Source organism: Ceratotherium simum, chromosome 15, assembly GCF_057802395.1.
Source record: "Ceratotherium simum simum isolate JZ-2026a chromosome 15, ASM5780239v1, whole genome shotgun sequence".
NCBI classification, from domain to species: Eukaryota; Metazoa; Chordata; class Mammalia; order Perissodactyla; family Rhinocerotidae; genus Ceratotherium; species Ceratotherium simum.
In genome coordinates, this window is record NC_141914.1 from 61,528,476 (window position 1) to 61,549,626 (window position 21,151).

The 21,151-nt window shown below is 34.4% G+C and overlaps 1 protein-coding gene across 1 annotated transcript in view; it reads left to right on the plus strand.

Annotated features, from left to right (window-relative positions):
• RSRC1 (arginine and serine rich coiled-coil 1) overlaps nt 1–21,151 on the plus strand; it is a 383,892-nt gene that overhangs the window by 209,170 nt on the left and 153,571 nt on the right. Inside the window, exon 6 of the mRNA XM_087440107.1 lies at nt 9,001–9,052. Coding sequence (XP_087296233.1) covers nt 9,001–9,052 — 52 coding nt within the window. The remainder of the gene's footprint in view (nt 1–9,000; nt 9,053–21,151) is intronic.

Genomic DNA, 21,151 nt, shown 5'->3' on the forward strand with positions numbered 1-21,151 from the left:
TTCATTGCAGCATTATTCACTATAGCCAAGAAGTGGAAGCAACCCAAGTGGCCATCAAGAGATGATTGGATCAAGAAGATGTGGTGTATATATATACAATGGAATACTACTCAGCCATAAAAAAAAGACAAAATCATCCCATTTGCAACAACATGGATGGACCTGGAGGGTATTAACGTTAAGTGAAATAAGCCAGACAGAGAAAGACAAACACTGTATGACCTCTCTCATATGTGGAAGATAAACTAACACAAGAACAGAGAGAACAGTTTGGTGGTTACCAGGGGGAAGGGAGTTGGGGGGTGGGCACAAGGGGTGAAGGGGCACATTTATATGGTGACTGACAAATAATACTGTACAACTGGAATCTCACAATGTTATAAACTATTATGACATCAATAAAAGAAAGATAACTTTAAAGCATAAACAACGCAATGTATTGTGGAGTTTATAACATATATGACAGCAATGACAATAATAATACAGAAGCTGGGAGGGGAGAAATGAGAGTATATTATGATAAAGTTTTTATAGTATATATGAAGTGATATAATGAAGATAGAGGATGATAAGTTAAAGATATATACTATGAACTCTAAAGCAACAACCAAAACAACCCCAAAAGAGTTATAGCTAATGAGCCAACGAAGAATATAAAATGGAATTATAAAAATGCTCAATCTAAGAGAAGTCAGAAGAAGAAAAAAAGGGGAACAAATAACAGATGGGGCAAATAGAAAAGAAACAGCGATGTGGTAGATTAATATTTACATTAAGTGTAAATTGGTCTAAACACCCCAATTAAAAGGCAGAGTTTTTCGGGCTGCATAAAAAAAACAAGATCCAACTATGTGCTGCCTGTTTGAAAAAAAAAACACATTTCAAATATAAAGACTGAGAGGTAAAAATGATGGAAAAAAATACCAGACTAAAACATAGTATTGTTAAGGTGTTCTTTCTCCCCAAATTGATATGTAGATTCTATGTAATCCCACGCAAAATCCTAGCAGGCTTTTTTTTTTTTTTGGTTGAAATTGATAAGCTTATTCTAAAATTGGGGATGTGGAAGAGCTAGAAGAGCCAAAACTATTTTGAAAAAGAAGAAAAAGAGGAGTTATGCTACCTGATTTTAAGAGTTAATATAAAACTGTAGTAATCAGGACTGTGATATTGCTATCAAGATTGACAAATAGATAATGGAACAGAACAGAGTGTCTAAAAATAGACTCATTGAATTTTACAAAGGTGAAAAGGCAATTGAGTGCAAAATGATGGTCTTTTCCACAAGTGGTGCTGGAACAGTTGGATAGCAATATATCAAAAAAAAGGGAGGGTAGGTTTCGATGTATCTGTTGCACTATATAAAAAATTAACTGAATGTATTTCATAGAATTAAATGTAAACATAAACTATAAAACTTCTACGTGTAAACATAGGACAAATCTTTGTGAATTGGGATTAGGTAAAGATTTCTTAGATATACCACCACAAAAGCATGATTCATAAAAGAAGAAATTGATAAATTGGACTTCAATAAAATTAAGAAATTCTACTCTTCAAAGGAGTAGAGGAACTCTTAGGACAATGAAAAATGAAAAAACAAGCCACTCAATGGGGTCACTATATCCCCAAAATAAATAAATAAATATATAATTCTGTATGTGTGTGTGTATAATTTGCAAACCTCATATATGAAAAATTACTTTAAGAACTCTGAAAGCTCAATAATAAAACAATCCGATTAAAAAATTGGCAAAAGGTTTGAACATCCATTTTACCAAGGAAGGTATATGGATAATAAATAGCACATGAAAAGATGCTCAACGCCATTAATCATTAGGGGAATATAGATTAAAACCACAATGAGCTACCTATTAGAATCTTGAAATTAAAAAGACTGACTGTATATTTAAAAAGTCATGACTAGGATGTGGAGCAACTAGAACTCTTATACACTGCTGGTGAGAAAGTAGAACCACTTTGGAAACAGTCTGGTAATTTCCTAAAAAGTTAAATATATATTTATCATATGACTCAGTTATTCCAACTCTAGATATTTACCCAAGAGATATGAAAGCACGTATTTATACAGAGTTATACCTGAATGTTTATAGTATATATTATTTTTATAATACCCAAATTACTGGAAATAATTTGAATGTTTGTCAACAGGTGAATTCATCAAGAAATTATAGTGTATCCTTACAATGGAATACTACCCAGCAGTAGAAGGGAATGAATATTGATATACACAATGGCGTGGATGAATTTCAAAATAATTATGCTTAGTTTAAAAGCCAGACCAAAAAAAGAGTACATATCATATGATTCTATCTATATAAAATACTGGAAAATGCAAAGTAATATATATATATATTTTTTTTTTTTTTGAGGAAGATGGCCCTGCGCTAACATCCGTTGCCAATCTTTCCTCTTTTTTCCTCCTGAAAGTCCCAGTACGTAGTCGTGTATCATAGTTGTACAGTTGTAGCTCTTCTGTATGGGATGCCGCCTCAGCATGGCTTGATGAGCAGTGTGTGTGTCCGCGCCCATGATCCAAACGGGTGAACCCCGGGCTGCCGAAGTGGAATGCGTGAACTTAACCGCTACGCCACCGGGCCAGCCCCCAAAATAATGTATATTGATAGCAAGCAGATCAGTGGTTGCCTGGGGCCTGGGAAGTGGAGTGGAGGCAGAGGGGCATGGAAGAATTAAAGAGGGACATGTGGAAATTTTTGGAGTAATGGATGTGCTTATTATCTTAACAGTGGTGATGCCTTCATGGCTGTATGAGTATGTCAAAACCTATCAAACTGTACCCTTGAAATGTGTGCAATTTATTGTAGTTCCATTATACCTCAATAAAGCTCTTTGAAAAAATTTTCAGAAAAGATAGAATACACGTGTGGCATAATGTAGACATTTAGTGAATAGTAATTTCTTTCTTTAAATTATTATTTTTATTGTCTCTCTCATTATACTGTAAGATCCTTGAAATGAGAAACCACGTTCCTCTTTTTATTCTCAACTTGTAACACAGTACCTTATACATAAGAGGTGGCCCATAAAATTTTTGAACAAATGTAGATAATGAACTTTGAACAATTGCATGTAAAGACAAGACTCTGTGAGGGCCTAATGGTACTCTAACACCGTTTGTCTGCAAGATCTGAAATATTTCATCTGTACATTCTCTTCAAATAGGAGATTTCAAAAACCCAATTGTAAGTAGGGTAAAGGTTACTGTATATATATGTATCTTTAATTTTGTTTTTATTGTAGTAAAATACACTTAACATAAAATTTACCATCTTAACCATTTTTAAATGTACAGTTCAGTGGTATTAAATACCTTTACATTGTTGTGCAACCATCACCACCATCTATCCCCATAACTCTTTTTTTTTTTTTTTTTTTTTTTGTGAGCAGGATTGGCTCTGAGCTAACATCTGTTGCCAATCCTCCTCTTTTTGCTGAGGAAGATTGGCTCTGAGCTGTCATCTGTGCCCATCTTCCTCTATTTTGTATATGGGACACGCCACATATGGCTTGATGAGCGGTGCATCGGTCCGTGCCCGGGATTTGAACCCGCGAACCCTGGGCCGCTGAAGCAGAGCATGCGAACTTAACCGCTACTCCACCAGGCCGGCCCACCCATAACTCTTTCTATCTTGTAAAACTGAAACTCTATACCCATTAAACAATAACTTCCCGTTTCTCCCTCCCCTAGCAACCACCATTATACTTTTTGTCTTTATGATATTGACCACTCTAAGATCTTATGTAAGTAAAATCATACAGTATTTGTCTTTTTGTGACTGGCTTATTTTACTTAGCACAATGTTCTCAAGGTTCATCCATGTTGTAGCATATTACAGATTTTCCTTTCTTTTTAAATCTGAATAATATTCCATTGCATGCACATACCACCTTTTGCTTATCCATTCATCCATTGGTGGACACTTGGGTTGCTTCCACGTTTTAGCTATTGTGAATAATGCCACTACGAACAATTATGTACAGATATTTCTTTGAGACCATGCTTTCAGTTCTTTTGGGTATGTACTTAGAATGCAGAATTGCTGGATTGTATGGTAATTCCATTTTTTAATTTTTTTGAGGACCTGCCATACTGTTTTCTACAACGACTGTACCATTTTAATTCCCACCAACATTGCACAAGAGTTACAATTTCTCCACATCCTCGCCAACATTTGTGCTATGTGCAAGCTTCTCCAGAAACAGGTGCACAGTTGCCTGCCACATGGCTGGGGGTGGGGGATGGGTAGCTGCTACTGTGCTAATAACTGAAGTTGACCAAAATTAACCACAATTTAGTGTGTAAGTCTTCTCCTGGTAGTTGCAAGCCTTCAACAGAATCCAGAGTTCCAAAATATAACTATATTATCAGACAGATTCTGCCAGTGTAATTGTTGTCTAGGTGGGAAGACAGATTCCTGGTGCTTCCTACTCTGCCGTCTTCCCCAAATCCTCTCTGTATTTTGTTGTTGTTGTATAAAAAGAGTATATGATCATATGAAATTGAGAGTAATAGCGAAAACTATATAGTCTAACCCTAATTTTGATTTTGCGAAATGTTACTAGTCTAATTTTGTTTCCAAGTTTGAGTTCTCACTTAGCTCAACCACAGTCTTTCTTTCAGACTTTCTACTTCCCTGTCCTTAACCACCCTAAAACTGTTGTTGGCAGTTGGAATGGCTATTGCTTTATCAACTTCCAGAATTTCCATAGTGGTGGCTAGGGGTTCAGGGAGCTGAATATTAATGGAAGTGAGAAGGGTAAGCAAATAATTTAAATAGTTACTGTGTAAACTGGTTTATATAAGGATAGGCTTCTCTTTTTTTGTATAGCCATGGCTTAAAGGATTGTGCTGGTTTTGAATGTTAGCTGTGGCCGTGTTTTGAGAATCTAAACAGGCAGTCTATTTATAAGGAACTCATGGGATTGGACTATATAAGAGTAAATCCAAAGTCTAAGGAAAAATGCTAGACTTTGAGGATGATCACCTCCACAAGCCATCAGGAGGTTGACCTATCTTTTCGTTTCATCTTAGGAGCTTTTGTTTCTTCTTAACAAAGTGGATACTCTTCTCTAAAACTAGGGCTTATGAATGGAGTTAAGTAGGTATACTTGGCTACCAAGGAGGGGAAGGGAGCAGAGCAGTTCTGGAGAGTCTAAGACAACAGAAAGACTGCCAACCTCCTCTCCCCCACCAGAAGACCTCTATTAATTTAGAAATTTTAAGCCCTATTTGATAAGAATTTCTAGAAGTACAGTTTTCTTTAACTTGAATACAGCCTTTAAAGACTCACAGTAAAAGTTCATACTGTTCTTACTGTTCTATTAATGTCAATGCTATAAAATTTATTCTTTTTAAGGGAACAATGTTTATATTCTTCATAATTCAATTTTGGTGATATTTATCTAATTATGTGCTACTAATTTTGATATAAGGAATGTTATTTTTTAATGGAATACAATTTTTTTTCCGTAAATTTGCTTCACACAATATAGTTGTAACACTGTGTTCCTAAATATGTCCTCATTTTACAATTCTTGTATTAAGAAATTCCTGTATTCCATGCATTTGTATTTTGTTTTCTTATTTATTGAATAAGGTTTAATTTCTAGTTCTGAATAACATTAGTATCGTTTACCAATTTTAGATGGAATTCATACTAATCCTTGGAGTCTAATATACTCTAAAATAGCTGAAGCATTAGAAATTTTGGCACTCAAGCCTCAAAGGTATTTTATTCTAAGTCATTTAGTATGATGATACCTAACTAAAAATGGATTAGTATAAAATGTTCTTTTGACTCTATATTCTGTTTCTTCTTTCTTTTTACTCTTTTTCTTAAAAAGTAACTGTAGATAGCAATCAGAATGATGGTAACCTAAATCAGACGACCTCCTCTCCATTCTCATGTGCTCCTACTGATCTGCTTTTTCTGAGCCAAGGAGCTACTGATGAAATAGGCAGGTGGGACCTGGAGGGTTTCAGCCAAGAGACCTGTTGTGATGCTTTCCCTCTTCTGGGACAGACTCAAGGCTGAAACAGTGTGGGGGAGCCCTTGGAGAGGATTTGAGGGGCAGGTGACTGATGGATAAAGACTGCAACCAAGAATCCCATGTCCATTCAAATTACTCACCAGTCAAGATATTTGCATCTGATAAAAGGTAAAAGAAAGATGTTTGCACCTGGGCAAAAAATGAGAGAACATTCACATCTGAATACCCTGTCCAAGAAAAATGCTTGAGAAATTAATCTTAAATATTTTAAAGAGTAAAAATATTTATAAAGTATAAATTACTTTTAAAAGTCTGGTGTATCTAACAGTATATTTATCCCCATAGTGGGTGTTGATACCTATATTTGACAAATAAAATTTATCAAGTTATATTTATATAGGCAAATATATTTAGAATGGAATCATATTTCATTCACTGGGACAAATGTATTATTTTGGACAGATTTTTCTTTTGAACAGAATCAAAAACCTATCCTTTTGCTTTTATATCTATGAAATTAATTGCTTTGACTTCATAAATGTCCTATGATTTAGTTAGAAGGATCCTGACATTTGGAATCAGAAGGTGTTAATTTCAGTCTATCATTTACTAGTAGAGGCAAGTTACTAAACTGCTCTTATTCTCTGGTTTTTTTTTTTTACCTGTAGAATACCTATGTATTCTATATTATAGAGTGTTAGAGGAATTAATGATAATATAAATATGTCTTAACAGGTGTTTTTATCATAAACATCAACTGTCAAGAATCATTCCTTAGCTATTGTAATCACTATATTTTCAAGATAGTGGTTATGAATGGGGGAGAGAGGAAGCTACTATAGAGGGGGATTTTGTGGGGTAGGAGACTTTGACAGTATTATTGATATTTTATTGGATGTGGGTACTCATCATCCTGTATATTTTTCTGTCTTAAATATTTCTTAATTGTTAAACATAATTTTTCCTTAGGAAATACATAAAACTGTCCCATGAAATATCTTAACCAATAAAGTATCTAACATTTTTCTATCAAAGGACACTGCTTATTAGGACACTCTGTCTTAAAGTCTCATGAAAAATCAAGAAATTTCGTACCCCTAGGTGTGCATTTCTGCATGACGGCAGTGAGTTGGTGCTGAGTATCAGCTGCTTCCTTTAGTGGGGCCATGTGCTCCACAGTTCTCCACACTCACTGTGCTCCCTGATGCTCATATCAAATGTCATTTGCCTTTTATCATCATAAATGTTTGTATTAACTGCTTGGCCCCTAAACCAGTTTAGTTTATAACTGTTAGAGAGATTATATTCAGTAGATGTCAGATTCTTCTATTGATATTTTGCTGTGATATTTTAATTTGATGTCATATATTTTCAATACTTTATAAAGCACACTTACATACATTTTCTCTACAAACATATAACATAAAGTACTCTTTGTTTGTCAGCTCTTCCTTCTCTCATATCCAGTCAATCCTTTCATGTTACCAATTAAACATTTCTCAAATCTAGTTCTTCCTGTCCAAGCTTACTGCTACTGCTCTACCTCAGGCCTTCATCATCTCTCACCTGGAATTCTTTAATTGCTCCCTGAGTTCCTTGCCTCTAGTCACATTCCTTTCAGTTCATCCTCAAGTGTATTGCTAAAATGATGCATCAAAGTGCAAATATCATCTTGTCATCCTGCTATTTCAAATTTTTCCAGTCTCTCCATCTTCTATAGCAGGGGTCAGCAAACTTTTCCTTATAGGTCCAGATAGTAAATATTTTAGGCTTTGCTTGTCGTAAGTTTTCTACCACAAATAATTGACTCTGCTATTGTTGATTGAGCACAAAAGCAACCATAGACAATATATAAACAAATGGGCTTGGCTGTGTTCCAATAAGATCTATTTGGAAAACCAGGCTGCTGATCTAGGGCCATAGTTTGGTCTAGGGGCTCCTGTTCTATGATATAAAAGGCTTTCCCTGTCTTTGCTCCTGTCTCATCTACCACTCTCCCATCATCCTGTTTCTTAAAGTTTCTTCAGAGGCACTGTTCAAATTCTTAAACTTTTCTAAGCACATCTTCTTTCTATACCCAATTATTGAATTCTTTTCATTCAAGCTCTTTCTCCACAAATAGCAAAGTATTCAAATATATCTTATAAAATGTTAATTCTCAAATGATGGTATATATAAATATGAGGTTATTTAGTCACTTGCTGACATCTTTATAAGTGTATTGTGAAGTAAAGTCTTAAGTTTTAAAAACAGCTTTTAACAGGTCTTTCATAAAAGCATAACCTTGATACAATCCATGTTATAGTTTGATACCGTCAACACGTTACCCAGAAATCTCAGAATAGATCACTGGTAGGAAAGTAGTTTAGTTTTAACATTATCAACTGTATTGAATCAAGATTTATTGAGAGAACAATTTTAGGACAGATGGTAGGAATTGAAAGCGTGTAACTGTAGCTCACATTGTATTCCATCTTCATCACAATTGCTCCTTGCACATACAGTTAGGAAAGCAGAAGATATTTGGTTTGGGACTTGCCTGAGATATTGGACTTCAAGTTGCCATTTAAATTCTGATCAGTTACTCCGCATGTTTCCTGTATCAAAGAAGTAATACAGCCTGAGAGTATGTTGTTAACTGTGGGGGTTTTACCCCGTTACTAACTTGCAGTTATTGAGGCTATTACTGATTAATACCGTGTTGGCTAGTAAACAAACCCTTTTCAGTAAAAAAATGGAAGAACTTCATTTTTGCATCATATTAATGAAAAGTGTGATTCAATTACTGAGGTGAGAGAGTAGATAGGTAGAGCTGCTGTGATGGAATTTTGTTAAGATGTGGATGGATATTAATACTGATTATGGTAAAGTTCCCTAAATTTTCTGATACTCACATAACAGTGCTTTAATTTAAAGCTCAATCTATTAAAACTGACCTGTAAAATGTCTTTTATGGTTGATTTTTAGCCACCAGCTGAGCAGGCCAAAGCTAGACTACAGCTGGTTCTTGAAGCTGCTGGTAAGTGTTGATAATTAACTTTATTTAAATGAAAAAGTGTGAAATAAATCCTAGCATGCTTACGGGTGGGTCAAAGAGAGAAACACCTATTTTCATATATCCTCACACATCTGTGAGATCTAGATTGTATGTATGGCCATATTTTACCTGAAATATTCATTGCTACAGTATAATGCTAAAAGGTCATTCTTTACCTTTTTATTTATAAAATTGGCTTCAATTTTAGTTTTAATTTTAATGAAGTCCAATATTTTTATTTTTGTCTTTTATAGACTATTTTTGGTGGCATGTTAAAGAATTCTCTGCCTAACCCCACATCATGAAGATTTTCTCCTAAAAGTTTTGTATTTTCACATTTTATATTTAAGACTATGATCTATTTTGATTTAATTTTTGTATAAGATGTATTTTAGATCAAGATTTTCATTATTATAAAGCAAATGAGGTAAAGGTCATTTAAGAATTCCTCCAGTTACATTGGACTAACTCATTGGACTGTTCTGAATACCATCTAATCTTAAAATATTGTTTTATTTCTCAATAGTACAATAATGCTATGACTTTGATTTTAGATATAATTCTCAGATTCATGTAGACATTAAATACTTTACTTTTTTAAAAATATAAAAGATCCATGTTATCTTTTCTAAGTACTGATATTTTACTCTGAATCTTAAGGTACTCTTCAAAAATGTATGTAACTTGTTCAAATAATAAGTTGTCAAGATCAAGCATGAGGTAGGGTTAGAATAATATCACCAAAGTAATACATATTTCTTAAAATTATTTGCTTTTTAAAGATCTGTAAAGAGTTCATAATTTCCAGTTGTAAAATGAGAATTCTATTTTAACATCAAAAGTAATTTCAGACTACCAAATGATAGTACTTGTATTTTTAGTATTCATTGATTGAGAAAATACATATGTGCATATTGATTCAAGGATTTCATCATTAGCTTCTTGTGCTCTCACCCAAGGTGTCCGCAGTCTAAAGATTGGGAATACTGGTATAAATGATATACTAGCTTCGTAAACTACTAATAGAGGTAACTTATCATATAAGGATAGAAATTGATAAATATTTTGACTGTGCGTCTCTATACCTCTCCATATTACTTCAGAAGTCACTTATATTTTATGGGTTAATCTTACTCATTTTATCTTTAATTATGTAGAAAACATGATGTATTAAAATTTTGCTTGCCAAGTTTTTGGTTTTTTTGACTCTCAAATAAATATACTATCGGATAAAGCTAGTTAATATGATTCTTTATCGTTTACTTGATATGCATTCATTCTTTAGTGGCATTTTACTTTGAAAAAATATTTCCAGTTTATAATTTGAGTGTTGACAAACTCTTGTTTTAAGGGAAAATATTTCTCGTGCTTAGTCCAGAAAATACTTGTTTGCATTAATACAACTACAAAGAATTTCATCATAGTTTTATACAATTTTTTAAATCTTTTAATATGACTTTGAAGCATATTTTAAAACAGATCTGACAGTCCAAACCTCACAGTGTATAACATACTGTCCCAGCTGTCACCCCTGATTTTTTTTTTTCTCTTTGTGAGGAGATCAGCCCTGTGCTAACATCTGCCAATCCTCCCCTTTTTTTGCTGAGGAAGACTGGCCCTGGGCTAACGTCCATGCCCATCTTCCTGCACTTTATATGGGATGCTGCCACAGCATGGCTTGCCAAGCAGTGCGTCGGTGCACGCCCGGGATCCAAACCAGCAAACCCCCGGGCCGCCTCAGCAGAGCACACGCACTTAACCGCTTGCGCCACCGGGCCGGCCCCTATATTGCTTTATAATATGACGTAACATATTATACCCCTTTGAAAAATATCCGGTACTGCTTTTAATGAGAGCTGTGCCTTGGAGAGTGGAAGCAGAAGGATGAATAGGGGAGGAGCACAATAAGCAAATACAGAACTTATCGTTAAGTTTCTAGATCTCTGTTTCAGTGATAAATTCAAGGTGTTCGTTGTATTATTAGAAATAAACAAATAAGCAAAATAAGGGAGGGAGGAATAAGAAGAACTTGAGCTCAGTCTGGTAAGCCTTGCAGATAAAGTCTAGCCTAGTCCTAAGACTGAGGTAACTGAATAGGAAGGTCTGGTAGCACTCATTCTGGAGTTTACTTGAGTTCGCAGGGAAAACTCCCTCGACTTTGAGGCCTTAAAATTGGGTACAGAGAAAGTCTTAAGGATGTATGCTAGATTCTTTAGATGGGATTTATTTCAACCTTATAGTTACTGTAATCTGGTAGATAGGATTCATATACAGAAATCCTGCTGATTAGACTTTTTTATTCTAAGTGTAGGTCCCAGGAGAAAGTTTCATATATAATCATTGCATTGTTATTGATTTATTAGTGTTAATAATGTTATTGGTTTGGAATTAAAATATATTGAGAACATTTGGCAACAGTTATTAGTGGTATGATTTTGAGAGACATATGTATGAGTAAAATAACATTAAGCCAAATGTAACTGTATGACGTCATGCATATTGTACTAAACATGAATTTGAAGTCAGAGATTTTATTGTATTTGTTAATGATCATATTTTGTAAGCACTAAACTGTTACATTTTTATACTTTGCTATCCTAAATCTTCAGATTTAGATAGAATCTTTTTTCATTTTCATTGCCAAATTGCAATTGAAACCAAATTTCATGTCTTTTGTTTAACTTTTAATTCAAAGGTGATATGAAGTTAAGGTTATATCTGAGGTTGCTTTTTTTTTTCCCCCAAATGCCAATAGGACACAGAAGGTTACAAAATTGTATGAATTTATGAGACTGAATCTCTAAGTTGTAACCTTTACTCTATGATATTGAGTAAATCCAATTAAAAACCCTTTCTGCCATGATTTCTTCCTTTCCTTTTTTAAAATACTTTTACCATTCTCCCATTTAAGATTCAAAACCATGAAATTTTTATATTTGACTTCTTTATAATCAATCATTCACCTAGAATTAATAACTCTTATTTTGATATATTTTTTATATTTATCCCTTTATTATCTTTTCCACTGCCATCTCCTTAGTCCAAATGCCAAACATTCCATCCAAAGGTTAATCCTTTATCTCCTAATTGGTCTCTTTCTTCAGTTCTGTTACTTCTCTAGAGAGCTGGTAGTGAATAGTGGAAGGGTTCTCAGGCTGCTTCCGCTGCTTGCTCGTCTGTGACCTTGAGCAGCTTGATGTTTATTGTTTAGCCAAAACAGAGGGTTCTTTTTTTAAATGGAATATGACAGATGTGTGTATTTTCTAGTTCACTATAGTTCTCTATTTTTTAAAAGTAATTTATTAAGGTGAAATTCACATAATAGAATATTAATCATAGTTGTTTAAAGTGAACAATTTAGTGGCATTAAATGCATTCACAATGCTGTATAACCAGCACCTAGTTCCAAAACATTCCCTTACCTCCAGGTCCTGGCAACCACCAATCTGCCCCCTGTCTGTGTGCATTTATCTATTCTGGACATTTCATATAAATGGAATCATACAATGTGTGACCTCTGTGTCTGGCTTCTTTCATTTAGCGTAATGTTTTGGAGGTACAGCCACGTTGTAGCATGTGTCAGTATTTTATTCCTTTTGTGGCTGAATAATATTCCATTGTATGTAGATAGATACATTATTTGTTTGTTCATTGATTTACTGATGGAAATTTGTGTTGTTTCCACCTTTGGCGATTGTGAATAGAGTTGCTATGAACATGCATACACATGTACTTGTTTGAGTACTTGTTTGTAATTTTGGGGAGTATATACCTAGGAGTATATTGTGGGGTCATTTGGTAGTTCTACGTTTAACTTTTTGAGAAACCACCAAACTTTTCCACATCGTTGAATCATATGACATTCCCACTAGCAATAAAAGAGTACAGCTCCCTGTTGTCTCACATTTAAGTTACCTGTTTGAAAGTATTTAGGTTTGGGGACTTCTCTTACCATAACTTCCTAATCTGTAAGAGGGGAAGATAATAACTACCTTATAGGGTTGTTGTGAAGATAAATATAATAATGTCAAGTGCCTAGCCCAGAGTCCGGCAAATGGTAGCCACCAGAAAAGGTTTATGCTTTTTGTAAATACCACTGCTGGATGATTCTTTCTCAACCACCTTTTGGTCATGCTACTCCTTTGCTCAAAATTATTCATTGGCTCTCGATTGCTTACAGAATCAATTTTACACTTGTATGCTTGAAGTTCCAAGGTTCTGTGTGGTGGATCCACAGACTTTTCTAACTTTATTCCTTAGAAGTCATTTCTGTACTTCTTTTCTTGTTCTTTGAGTTCCTCATGTTCTTTTCTACCTGAGAATCTTTGCTCATGACTTTTTTTCTTCTAGAAATGTCTTTCTCTTTCCTCTTCCTCTCTCCCCAGACATTCAAAATGCATCTCAGGTAAAATTTCCACATGATTTTCCTGACCATTCCAGCACATAATCTTTCTCTTATTTGAATTCTTTTTGTCCTTGTCTTTGCACACCATTTATGCTGATATTTACTAACATATTGCTGGTATTGATATTTAATTGTTTCATAAGTGTTGGACTTATTTTCCTATTGAAATAATAAACATCTGCAGGTCAGGAACCATATCTAAAACTTCTGAATCTTTCCCAGCAGTTTTAACAGCACCTATAGTGAGTGGTACTATACCAAATGGAATTTCAGCTATTAATCTTTGGTGAATAAGTCATTGTGGAGAAACAAATGATCTGGATAACTGAAAATTAAATCTTTAAATGCTGGTGTGCTAATTTTAACCACTGCGTGATAGATTTTAAAATAAATATATTAAAAAATTCTCTGGCTATAAAAGTAGAAGATATATGACCATAATCTGACTTTTTAATCTTAAACTTGAAGGTAGTGCATGACAGAAAAGATAATGATTCTCACACAGGAAGAAGGAAGATAAGTTTACTTAAAGACTTTGTCTCCATCACTTTTGCTCTCAGTGTTGTTTGACTTACTAGCACCATTCCAAACATTATTTGGTTTTTCCTCAAAATCACAATATCATCTTATGCCAAGTACATTCATAGGTCTGAAGAAGAATTTTAGAGGACATATTTTTCCAAAACATAAATATTTTTCATCAGCATGAAAAAATGACACTTTTCACAACATGGTTTCAGGACACAATTTTCTCTAAAATCTCCTTAATGTTTTACTTTTAATAGAATTATTGACCCATACAATCTTTAAAATATATTTCTACTGTTATAAGAAAAAATAGAAATTTCTTTTAGTGCATGTGTGGTAACTCACCTTTATCATAAAATCTCTGTAATGTTTCATTTTCTGATCTGTAGATAGTATCTACAACCCTTTGTATTATGCTTTATAGTTTCCAAAGCGCTTTCGTAAGTCTTTTATCATTTGACTCACATCACTGCGTGGAGAGCTAATTAAGTCCATTTTACAAATATCCTGAAAGCTTAAATGACTTGTAAAAGATCACACAGCTAATAAGTGGCAGAACTAGGACTCAAATCCAATGATTTCCAACTCTTGAGCTATTTCCACCCATAGATGAAATCCTTAAGTTACATTGGGCAGAAAGAAGGGTGATAGAAAATATTACCAAATACGTACCTTGTTTTGTTTGGCATGATGCTACAATTACCTTACAGTGAAATAATTTCTATCCTCAGGCAAACCTTTGGTTCTGAAATAAGTTGTTTTTAATTGATAATACAAAAGAATTAAAGTTTCAGTGAGAAAAGAAGTTCTTTTCCTTAATTATTAGAGTGCTCATAATAGCTAAATTTCTGATAACTTGAAAAATCTAGGGTAATGTTTTTCGATCACCAGTGTTTTTGTCTGTCTTCAACCTAACTAAGGACATGCATTTCAGTGACCCTTGCTGGAATAGAAGCTGGTTAAGTATTATAAACACAGATGAGTTACACACACATACATACTATATCCAGGTAGGAAGCTATGCTTAGGAATAAGCCATTAGTGCCTCACTCCATCCCAATACTTCTGCAGCATGTTAAACTTTGATTTTATTCTCATAGTTACCCATGAAGTACCCGGAAGCCAAGTCCTGACCCTTTCTCCTCATAGCCATGTGATCTTGGAAGTCTCAATACTTGTCTAAAGTCCAGTGTAGTTTAATCTTTGTGATTCTGAGAATTGCAAATGAGATTGCAATGATAATGTTGTACTGTTTCTGGGGAGCATAGAAAGCCATTCTGCTCTCCTGATTGAGAGCCGACCAAGGTTTTGCTCTGTACATTTCAGACTACTGATCTGTGGCTCCAAGAAATAGGCTGCTTTATTGTGAGAAAGGCTTTTATGTAGGGCAAACCTATAAATAAATAGTTTTCAAACCTCTTTTTTCCCCATATAGGCTTCTGCTCTATCGTGTGTTGGTATTCTAGATTCATATCCAGCTTCGTGAACTAACTTTGTGAGCTTGGACAGATCACTTCCCCTTTACTCTCCTTTAGTTCCTCATCTATAAAATGGAGATATTAATAGTACATAACTAGTAGGATATTGTTATGGATTTTAAATGAGTTAACATTTGTAAAACACTTAGAACAGTACCTGATACATAGTAAGTATTCAGTACATGTTAGCAATTAGTGTGAAAGGCAATATCGTATGAGAATTAAGTTCTCAAATCAGATGGCCTGGGTGCCATTCCTGGCTCCATTATTTACTGATAAAACCATGGGAAAGTTGTTAAACCTTTGTGAACCTCAGTTTTTTCATTATGAAATGGGAATAATAATCATATGTACCTTTAGAGTTTTTATGAGAAATAAATAATGTAATAAAGTGTTTAGAACGGCAGCTAACATGTAACTGGGTGTTCTATAAATGTTACCTAGTAGGAGTAGAAGTAGTTTTTTCTGGCATCGCCAGAGTGGGTTTATGAGGTAATTAAAGAAAGAGATATTGAGCCAAACATCCTCCTCGTACCAGTGTGCATATACAGTTAGAAGTTATCAAGAATTAAGAATAGTGCTTTTTAAAAGAAACAAATGAATAAAACCTTAAATAGTTTAATTGACTTGGGCATTGGTTAAAACCTTTTTTGCATGAAATATGGTTTCTGCAAACTTCAGAAGTTCTATGTAAAATTTATTAGCTTTAATACAAAATCAAATTGATAATCTTAATTTAACTTCCAGTTTCCAATAATGAACATGATTTTTGGCTTTATGTTAATCCAAAAAGATATAATAGTGCTTCCTAAAGAGAATAATTAAGTAAATTGCTTTTAAAAAGTGTAAGTTATTTGTTTTAGCATCAATTATATATTTATATTTGAATGCCTATTATTTATCCCTAATAATATTTAGTAAGAAGAAAGCTATCGGCTAGAATCTAACAATATCACAGCAACTTGCCATGTTTGAGCAGATGTTAAGCAGACAGTAGTTGAATGTTAATTTTGAGAGGGTGATATGTTTAAGCCCAGCTGAAGTATGTTGCATGTGGGCTTTCTAGACTCGAGTACAATGCTGGATCTCTGGGGAGAATTTTAAAGCTAAACCTCTTTCTTTTGGATCCTCTATATGGACTCTCCCAAGTCAGTATAAAGCAGATCATCCCTAGGCTAAAGCCCTTCAGCTTTTGTTATTGGGCTCTGTAGACCTGTAATTAGGCCTCCTGGCAGGCCTTGCAGGCCAGTTAATGGTCATATGGAGTTTCTGTGAGGCAGACTGGCTTTGTGTAAATCCTGGGTAGGAATACGTTTATGGGTCACTTCCTACCAGGACCATGCTTTGTCCTTATGCCCTGCAGGCTGACAGGGAGCAGGTTCCCTTGACCATGGACTGTTCTGTTTGCAACTCAAAATCTACTCCACTAATCCCCAGTGTAAACAGAGGATTTAGAAGGGCTTCTGTCACTTACAGTTGCCAATTCACTTGGGTCTCTGTGAATTTATTTTTCCCCAGATTTCATTATTGACAGACTGACAGTGTATAAGATTTGGATGTCTGTTTATACGTCATGTGTAGTTTCTTTTTCAGTGGTTTTAGTGTCACTGTAAGCAATGTAGCTAAAGCAGAATTATGTAACCAGGTTTTTTTTTCATTAATCACCCTTTAATATTTCTTAATTTAAGCCATTAAAAATTTGGAATGATAGTCAACCTTTTCCTATAAGGAAAATTATACATCTGTTTTTTTGATAGGAGTAAAATAACACTATGTAGAGAAATTTACCAAAAAGTGATTAGTGTAGATTTCAGATAAGTCAAATAAAGAATTAATTCAAAACTGTTCTATACTGTACATTTTATATTAAGTAAAAATTTCATTTTAGTGTAACAGAGCTTTTGAAGGGAGAACTATCAGATCAGTGTATACAATGCTTAATAAAAATGTGTTTCATGAAGTATTTAAAATAATGAGTCCCATTTATTGAGCATCTACTAGGTGGTAGGCACTTTTATACATTTTCACATATCATAAATATTTTTAATAACTTATCCATGTTTCCTAGCCAAGCGAAATATTTGGATTTAAGAAAGTCATGATTGAGATTTCTTTCGTTTTCCATTTTATTCAATCCTTTACTTCATTGTAATTTTCTCTTTGTTGCTCAGATTATATTAAGATTTGATTCTAAAATGTGAAAGTTCTGAGTGTGCTCTGCGAAGAACTGTCACCTATCTTCCTATGAACCATGTTTTCTTTTAGGGGGAAATCAAATGATGAATACTTTCCCAGGTCACATCTAGTAGATCACTGCTCAGTATTTTGCATTTTGTGGTGTAAAAATGGTTCATGACAGATGTGGCTGAAAAGACCACATACGTAGACTGTATGATTTTAGTCTGGTGGAACTAATAGGATCACTCATTACATTTTAGACCCTGGGGTTTCTTTTTCCTTTCATAAAAAAAAAAAAAAAAAAAACTGTTTAAATAGAGTGGCCCTTTTTGTATGTGAGTACAGCATCTTTCCATAAATTTACAAAGAGTTGCTGGTAACAAATCAACAAATAATCCTCTCTCTCTTCCAAAAAATTCTTTTATTAATGTTTATTTAATATTAACTTATTTTTTCTAATTGTCCTGTCATCTCATAAAAGTTTAGGTTTTGTTCTATTTCTGTAAAGGATTTCTTTGAATTTTATTTAGAAAAACTAGAAAATAGATTCTTTAGAGAATCCAAGACCTGTAAATTAAATTGAGTTACATGTTAATAAACGCAAACTTTGCAAATGCTGAAATAATTAATGGCAACAAAAAGGTATTATACTGTAGGAATTCTTAATGTTCACTTTCAACCAGGAGAATCATAGCATAGTCTGTTTTTCTTTTTGAATGTACACAACATATTTATTGAAATAGAAATATATTTGTGATCTATTTTGGAATTCAAAAAACAGAGGCTCCTAAACAGTGTGAAGGATCTGATCCTATGTTAGTTTTGACCAAAAGTTATCATTTACATTGAACAATATCCTGGGTGATATGTATCAAAATGCTATTAGTGGTTATTGTCCCTGGGTGATGGGATTTAAGGTTATTAAAAAAATTTTTTTGGCTTTTCTTTGTTTTCCTATTGGTCTGCAGTTGTGAAGAGAACCTAAAGAGGTGTAGAAAAGATGTAATGTAAAGATGACAAAATTTCCCAATATTCAGTATGAAATTCGATGAGTTTTTGCAAATGTGTACAGTCATATAATTACCACCAAAATTTTTGATAAAGAACGTTTACATTACTTAAGAAAGTTCCCTTGTACTCCTTTGAATTCACTTCTCTCTCTCCATCTCAGACCTTTGCAGCCATTAATCTGCTTTATGTCAGTATAGTTTTGCTATTTTCAGAATGCTGTATAAATGGAATCATATAATATGTAGACTTTTGTGTCTATAGTCTTTCACTTTCTCTTGAGTAAATACTTAGAAATGGGATTGCTTGGTTATATAGTAAGTGTAGCTTTAACTTTACAAGAAACTGCCAAATTGTTTTCCAAAGCGGCTGTACCATTTTGTGTTTCTACAAGCAACGTGTGCAAGTTCCGTTTGCATCACTTGGTGTTGTCGGCTTTTTTTCTGTTTAATTTCAGGCATTCTATTGAACGGGTTGTGTTTCATTTGAATTTAATGTACATTTCTATGATGACTAATGAGATTGAGCATCTTTTCATGCAATTATTTGTCATCTGTATACTTTTGTGAAGTATCCAGAATGTGTATTCTGCGATTGTTGGATGTAGTGTTCTACAAATATCAATTAGGTCAAGGTTGATATCCTCCAAAGATTCTTATTCTTCAACACTTTAAAGATGGTGTTCACTGTCTTTTGGCTTTGTTTTTTTTTTTTTTGATGAAAATTTCAGTCATTGAAATCATTGTTTCCCTATATGTAATGTGTTATTTTTCTGTAGTGGTTTTCAATATTTTCTCTTGATGGTTTTCAGTAGTTGGAGTGTGATGTGACTAGGAATGATCTTCCTCATGTTTTTCTTGTTTGGGATTCACTGGTCATATCCAATGTGCTGATTTATGGCCTCAAATTTGGGGAGTTAGTTTGCCATTATTTCTTCAAATCTGCCTTATTCTCTTTCTGCTTTACGTATTAGACCTTTTGCTACTTCCCTAAAGGTCGTGCAGTGCTTCTCCTCTTTTCTCCTCGTGCTCTTCCTCCTTCTCTTCATCCTTCTCCCCTGCCTTCTTCTTCTTTTAAATCTAAAAAGATTAAATAAAAATTTTCTGAGTTTTCAGTTTGTGTTATTTTTATTGGTCTTTCTTATTAATCTTCACATTCACTAATCTTGTCATTTCCATGCAGTGAATTTTTAAATTTCTTGTATTTTTCAGTTCAAAAATTTTGTTCTTTTTTTATATTTTATTTTTTTCTCCTGAGATTTTCTGTCTTACAATTTATTATAAGTGTATATTTATGTACCTCATTGACCATAGTCAGAGTTTTAAAGTTCTTTATTGTTAATTTCAGCATCTGATTCATCTCAAGGTTGATTGTTGTTCATTTTCTTTTCCTTTGACGGTGGGTCATATTTTTATGGTTTTTTGGGTGTTGAATAATTATTTGATTGTATCTTAGACATTGTGAATATTTTGTTGTGAATACTCTGCATTCTATTATATTTCTCTGAAGAGTGTTGCTGTTTTTGTTTTAGCAGGCAGTTAACTTAGATAGATCCAAATTGTAATTTTCTCTCACCTATGGTGGGCAACAGCTGAAATACCAGTTTATTTTAACCTATCTTCAAACTGCTTTGAACAGGTCCTGAGCATGCATGGTTCAGCAGTCAGCCAGAGACCTAGAGAATTGGGGTTCCCCTTTTCTGGTTCTCTCTTTTCCAAGATTTCCCCTTACTTCCAGTGGCTGTGCTTGCCCTGGGCTCTTCCTTCTGGTCCTCAGGCTAAAAAGACCAAAGGCTTTTTCTCAGATTCAGCCATGTCTTGCCTCAACCATGGCCCACTCTTAGGCCAAAACCTCAAAAGCAGTGAACTACTCCCATGTCATTCCCTTCTTCCAAGTTTCAGCTTCCCTCTAAAATCTGCTTTTGCTCACTCTTGAGAGGTTGTGTGTGTGTGTGTGTGTGTGTATATAAGATTAGCCCTGAGCTAACATCCATTGCCAATCTTCCTCTTTTTGCTGAGGAAGATTGGCCCTGGGCTAACATCCATGCCCATCTTCCTCTGCTTTATATGGGATGCCGCCACAGACAGCATGGCTTGATAAGCGGTGCATCGGTCCGCGCCCAGGATCCAAACCTGTGAACCCCAGGCCGCTGAAGCTGAGCGTGAACTTAACCACTATGCCACTGGGCCATTTTAAGTAGTCCCTGACTCCACTCTTTCTCCCATGTCTCACAGTTGATCCATCAACAAGTCCTGCGGGCTCTGCCTTCAAAACATGTAGAATCTTTGTTCTCACTGCCTCCAGCTACTTGCCTAGACCAAGCCATCACAATCTCTCACCTAGATTATTGCAATAGCTTCTTAACTGGTTACCCTGCTTCCACTGGCCCCACTATAGTTTATTTTTAACACAGCAGCCAGAATGAGTGATCCTTTTAAAGCATCAATCAGAAATAATCACTCTTCTGCTCCCATGTCTTCCCCA